Source organism: Convolutriloba macropyga, unplaced genomic scaffold, assembly GCF_964194025.1.
Source record: "Convolutriloba macropyga unplaced genomic scaffold, txConMacr16.3 SCAFFOLD_1817, whole genome shotgun sequence".
Classification (NCBI taxonomy): Eukaryota; Metazoa; Xenacoelomorpha; order Acoela; family Convolutidae; genus Convolutriloba; species Convolutriloba macropyga.
Genome location: NW_027453472.1, coordinates 34496 through 39611, shown reverse-complemented (window position 1 = coordinate 39611; position 5116 = coordinate 34496). Strand labels below are relative to the sequence as shown.

The 5116-nt window shown below is 38.1% G+C and overlaps 1 protein-coding gene across 1 annotated transcript; it reads right to left on the bottom strand.

Moving 5' to 3' along the window:
• Nucleotides 1-12: 12 nt before the first annotated feature.
• LOC142358309 (cationic amino acid transporter 2-like) lies at nt 13-3505 on the bottom strand (the record flags this gene model as incomplete). Its single annotated transcript, XM_075409734.1, has 3 exons — nt 3217-3505; nt 296-1177; nt 13-241 (listed from the first exon to the last, which is right to left on the bottom strand). Coding segments are annotated over exons 1-3 (1400 nt in total), but the record flags the coding sequence as incomplete, so codon positions are not given.
• Nucleotides 3506-5116: the final 1611 nt, after the last annotated feature.

Genomic DNA, 5116 nt, shown 5'->3' with positions numbered 1-5116 from the left:
TGAACTTTTGACCTCTGATCAATTTTTTCAATATCTTTCTCCACCCTGTCAGTATTTTCCAGAGTGCTGTGGAAGTTTCCATAAAAAGCATAGACCGCCAACCCCATAACTAGCCAAATTCCTACCCTCGTCCAAGCCAGCAAGTTGAGTTGTGTCATCAAATACATGTTTAAAAACGCAGAGGCTGCGGGAAAGTATGGACTAAATGGAATTTTGTACTCAACGGGTAACTGGTTCTCCTCTGAAATGTAGGAAAAATAAACTAGTGAACCAATCATTAGCAGGCAAAATATACCCAAGAGAATATAACAGGATACGGCCGCCCCATTGTTATCGATTACAGGAATGACAGCAAGACAAACGTTTGCAAAAATCGTGAAAACGACAAAAGCCAGCAGAGCGCAAGTCTGTTCAGTTTGCCATGTGTCGTGTTTTCTGAATAAGGGCGCATTTTCCGATGTTTTGGTTACTTCAAAAGGCTCGCCCGTTATCAAATCCAAAGGGTGGAATCGAATTACGATTGAACCAAGCGCAACCAGCATATACGCTAGCAAGGTGCCAAGAGAAAACATCTGAGCCAGCTCTTCCAGATCGATAAAGAATGCTGAGAGACAGGTGATTATCGTGACAGCTATTGTGGCAATAACTGGAACCTGAGTTTTGGAGTTTACTCTGCCTAAAAATTTGAAAATGGTCCCATCGCACGCCATAGCATAGACGGCTCTTGTCATTGCAACTGCAGACATGATGATAGCTGCAGTCATGGCCGCAACGGCACCTACAGATATCACAGTCTCGGCCCATTTCCAGCCATTGTAGCCGAAAGCCGATGAAAGCCCAGCATCCTCGATTATTTCAGTGTATGGAATCATCAAAGTGAACACAATTGTAGCCACCAAGTATAGAATGTTTACTATCAACACAGTTAACATAATCGCTATGGGCACTGATCTGCCGGGGGTAATTGCTTCCTCGCTGGATACGGTTATGATGTCATAGCCAATGAAGCCGTAGTAGGCCGTGGCCGCGCCTTCGAAAATCGATGCAGCTCCGAAAGGGAGGAAATCCTGCCAGTTGTTGATGTCAGCCAGAGCTAACCCACAAGCAATAACGAAGCATAGAACTAGAATGTTTATGCCTGAGAAGAACTTCATGAACAGAGTTGTTGATTTGATTCCTAAACATGTAATAAAATAATTAATGATCTGCATAAAGCATTGCACCGTTTCTGATCACCTGATGTACATAAAAGTCGGTAAGAAATAGGCGATGCTTAAATAGTAGTTTTTGTCGAACAAGTGAGGCTGTTGTGTTAGCTCATAAACATGTGCCTTTATTTTTTCTTGTCTCCATAATTATCTTCATTTTATTGATAAATTTGCAAAATACGAAATGCTATATGTAGACATAGAGATTGGAGGACCAGCCAATATTACCCAGTGTTAGAGAGAGAGAGAGAGAGAGAGAGAGGGCGTTTTAATTTACTTATTTGTTGCATGTTTTGTACATTTAGATTGTATCTAGAATTTTACAATGGAATTTCGTAGTTAGTCCTCCTCCACTTGCTCACGAGTTTTTGGGAGTACATTACAATTTACCCAATTGCATTTTACCAAAGCCATTATACCCAATGACATTAACCCAACCTACAATTTTACCCAGTGCCTTTATACTCAATGTCATCTTACCAATACCTTTGGATCTTTTGGCTCAATTGTCCGGACAAATTAGCTATCGCTATTACAAGGATGTTTTAACATGCTTAAGCGGACAATATAGTTCCATGTTTGGTGGTGATCGTTTTTAGTCAAGTCCCACGGGCCATTTCATGCTAATTTTATGCACAATATTGGTATTGTGTAAAACGGAAGGTAGGGTTAAATGGCATTGTGTATAATAGAATTAAGTGAAATGTCTTGACACCCTAGTTCATATATACAACTAGGTTTTATTCAAGGTTATTCTGTCATGAATGCGATTTACGTATCATTTCTTTGTACTCAAATAAGGTCTTAGTGATGCTCTTTGACATTTGACAACTGTCAATTTATGCAATTATGTTTGGGTTGACTTGCCGCCAGGAGTTAACCGAATATCCTTTTAGGAGAAGGGCTTTGTTTTAATTGAAAATTTATGCAGACCGTATTAATGAAAGATCCGGCGTGAGTTGACTGTGAGACAACTATTGTTTTTTAAAAGTAATGATAGCTTTTGATGAATTGTACATTTTCCTATTAAATGTTCATATGTGATTATTAGATATCAAATTTGTAATTTTGAGTATTTTCGATTTAGTACATATGTACTTTTTCTGTAAAATTTAGTATTAGATATTGCATAAGTGATATCAATCAAGTATTGATCATTCCTACTTGAGATCGGTCAAAAATTGCTAACAACCTACCAGAAATATTTTGTTGACCATTTTTTTTAAATGATGACTCCTTTTTGCTTGTATACTAAGCGGTTATTGAATGCTGTCACAAAGATGCGATGAGAATATTGCCCACTTTTGAAAAAGAAAATCTGTTTGCTAACGTACATACTGCTTGACAAATTTCGACAATATCTGAAGTGTGAGGGAGAAAATTAAGCATTTTTTCACAGCTCACAATTTCGTTCCAGAGCCCTAAAAAGCTACTATGTTGACGAATTTTTGTTTATTATTTACCAATCATAATTACTATTAGCTCAGCTATTTATGTACTAATTATAAATTTCGAAACCGGAGACGTCAACAGAAAAACCTCACTTTGCATATAGGAAAGAAGCAGAATATTAAGTTTTCAGAAGCATCTCCCTCGCTCATCACCTTCAATAATTGAATTAAGGTTTCTCTAGAAGTTGATTAAGGATCATTTAGAAGTTGATGTTATGAGCAGAGTTTTTGACTCTTTGAAGTTGCTATTTGAAAGTACGAATAATGCGAGATTATTCATAATCTTTTTCTAATTTGGGTCGTTGAAAATTGTGGGGTTAGCTCAGTGATGGGTTGCAACCAGTAATTAATAACTAGTAATCGATAAGTTGCACGAATAACCTGCTATTTCTTTATTAACCCTTATTTCTTCCCAAAATTGAGTTTGTTACGGAGCAAAGTGGAACAGTTTGGTTTAGAATAACCTAATTGCCATGTTATGTATGTTGAAAAAGGCTTGGCTTGTTTTAATATAGGTTGTTTAGAAAATGTAGAATGAGTTGAAATGTTAAACTAACCACAGCAAACGAGGATTCCAATGATTATTATGAAAATGACGCTGTAATAATCCCAAGAATGTTCCTGTAAATAAGTCGGAAGAGAGCTCTGAACAGCCTCGTTTGTCAGAGCATCGATATAACCAATCGCAGCCCGAGAAATGGCTGCTACTGCTAGAGAATGTTCTAGAATGAGATTCCAGCCAATCACAAAGGCTGCAAGCTCTCCCAGGGTTAGGTAAATGTACACGTATGCAGAGCCGGCTTTCGGTACACGACAGGCGAATTCGGCATAGCACGCTGCCGACATACCACTCGCAGCTCCTGCATTAAATCGCACTTTCCTTTTTCACCTAATTCTACTTCGAAACTTTTTTTCATGTTTCAATTATCTCTGGGGGGGGGGGGGGGGTGGGGGTGGGGTATATAAGAAAGCGCATAACTGAAAATGGAGCTGTACTTGGTTCGAACCAGCGTCTTAATTGCAAGCCTAGTGTGCTAACCATTACGCCAAACTGGCATAACTTATAACCAGTTCTCTCGTTCTTTTTTCCTCAAAGATTCATTTCTTTATTCATTATGCGTTGAACAAGTAGAGCTACTTCTATATGTACAAGTAGAGCTTTATGCACAATTTACATTAGGTTCTCTACCAACCAACTTAACACGGTATCATAAAAATTTTCAGAAGCCTGCCGGCGGAGGGGGGGGGGGGGGGGTCAAAGTTGGTATGGTGGCCCCAGAGTTTTGAAGTTTTGGTAATCGTTCAAAGAATATTTTACTTTGGTAAATCAATTAAGAAGGAAAAGTGTGGATTTCAAGTGTTCATTCCTGCAACAAGGAAGCATATGAATAGAGCAGGTCCAGAGATAGTCTTGGCGATGGTTCCAGACAAGACATAGATGCCACTGCCCATTGTAGAGGCTATTCCAATCACCAGAAGGTCGAAAGTTGTCAAACACCTGTTCAACTCTGTCTTCATCGTGTCACCAGTTAACGATTTTGTCCGCGAAATTTTCCACCATAGTCTGTCCATAATTCTTGAGATAATAAAAAGAAAAATGACAAAATAGAGAAAGAACGAGAAAAGGAAGTTCGTAAATTTTATTTAGAACCAAGCGAACGACGTGTAAGAATGAAACTAAGTTTTGGTTATATTATGATATAATTGATGCTATAATTCCACACAGAAACGACAATTATGACTTTAATTTAAAAAAAGCCAGGTGTACGATACTTTGAATGATAATAACTCAAGCTTAGAGAACAATTTAATAATTTGCTATCGAATTGATTTGAGGTCTTCTGTCTTTCTGGTTATAAAAGGTCACGCACTTTTTGTAATTACTTAAGCCGTGACGATCATGCCGCTGTATTGTAGAACAGATATAAGCATGCGAGCAGAATTATTGGCCTAGATTGACGAAAATATAAAAATTATACAAAGTCAATAATACGGGCATTTTTAAGCTCAATAAAAAGCAACGCGCGCTCTTTATCATGACTAAAATGCAGAAACAGTTTTTTTTGCATGGCTGGGGCTGAGTTCACTTAAGTTTATTCAACAAACACGTAGAAAAAGTTCTGACTTCGCTGCCGACCCGTTGTTCAAATGTACTATGACAAAGAAAAAAATTTAGCATTTGTTCAAGACCATTTCGAGAATTCAGATGAAAAGGTATGACCCAACTCAAATTTGTGGAAAAAATTGGGTCGCCTTTTCCGTCTGGCAATTACCAGATATCGGTCTGTTTTGTCTGGCCAATACGCTCTGTTTTTCAAAAGAGCCCATCATTGGTAACCAACATTTACTTCTCGATTATTAGCCTTCAACAACTTAATTTCCGGATTTCATTTTGGTCTTTGAATCGCTTGTTTTCTTCACACTTAAGTGGGTCTGTCCCGGGATTTGTTCCGTCTG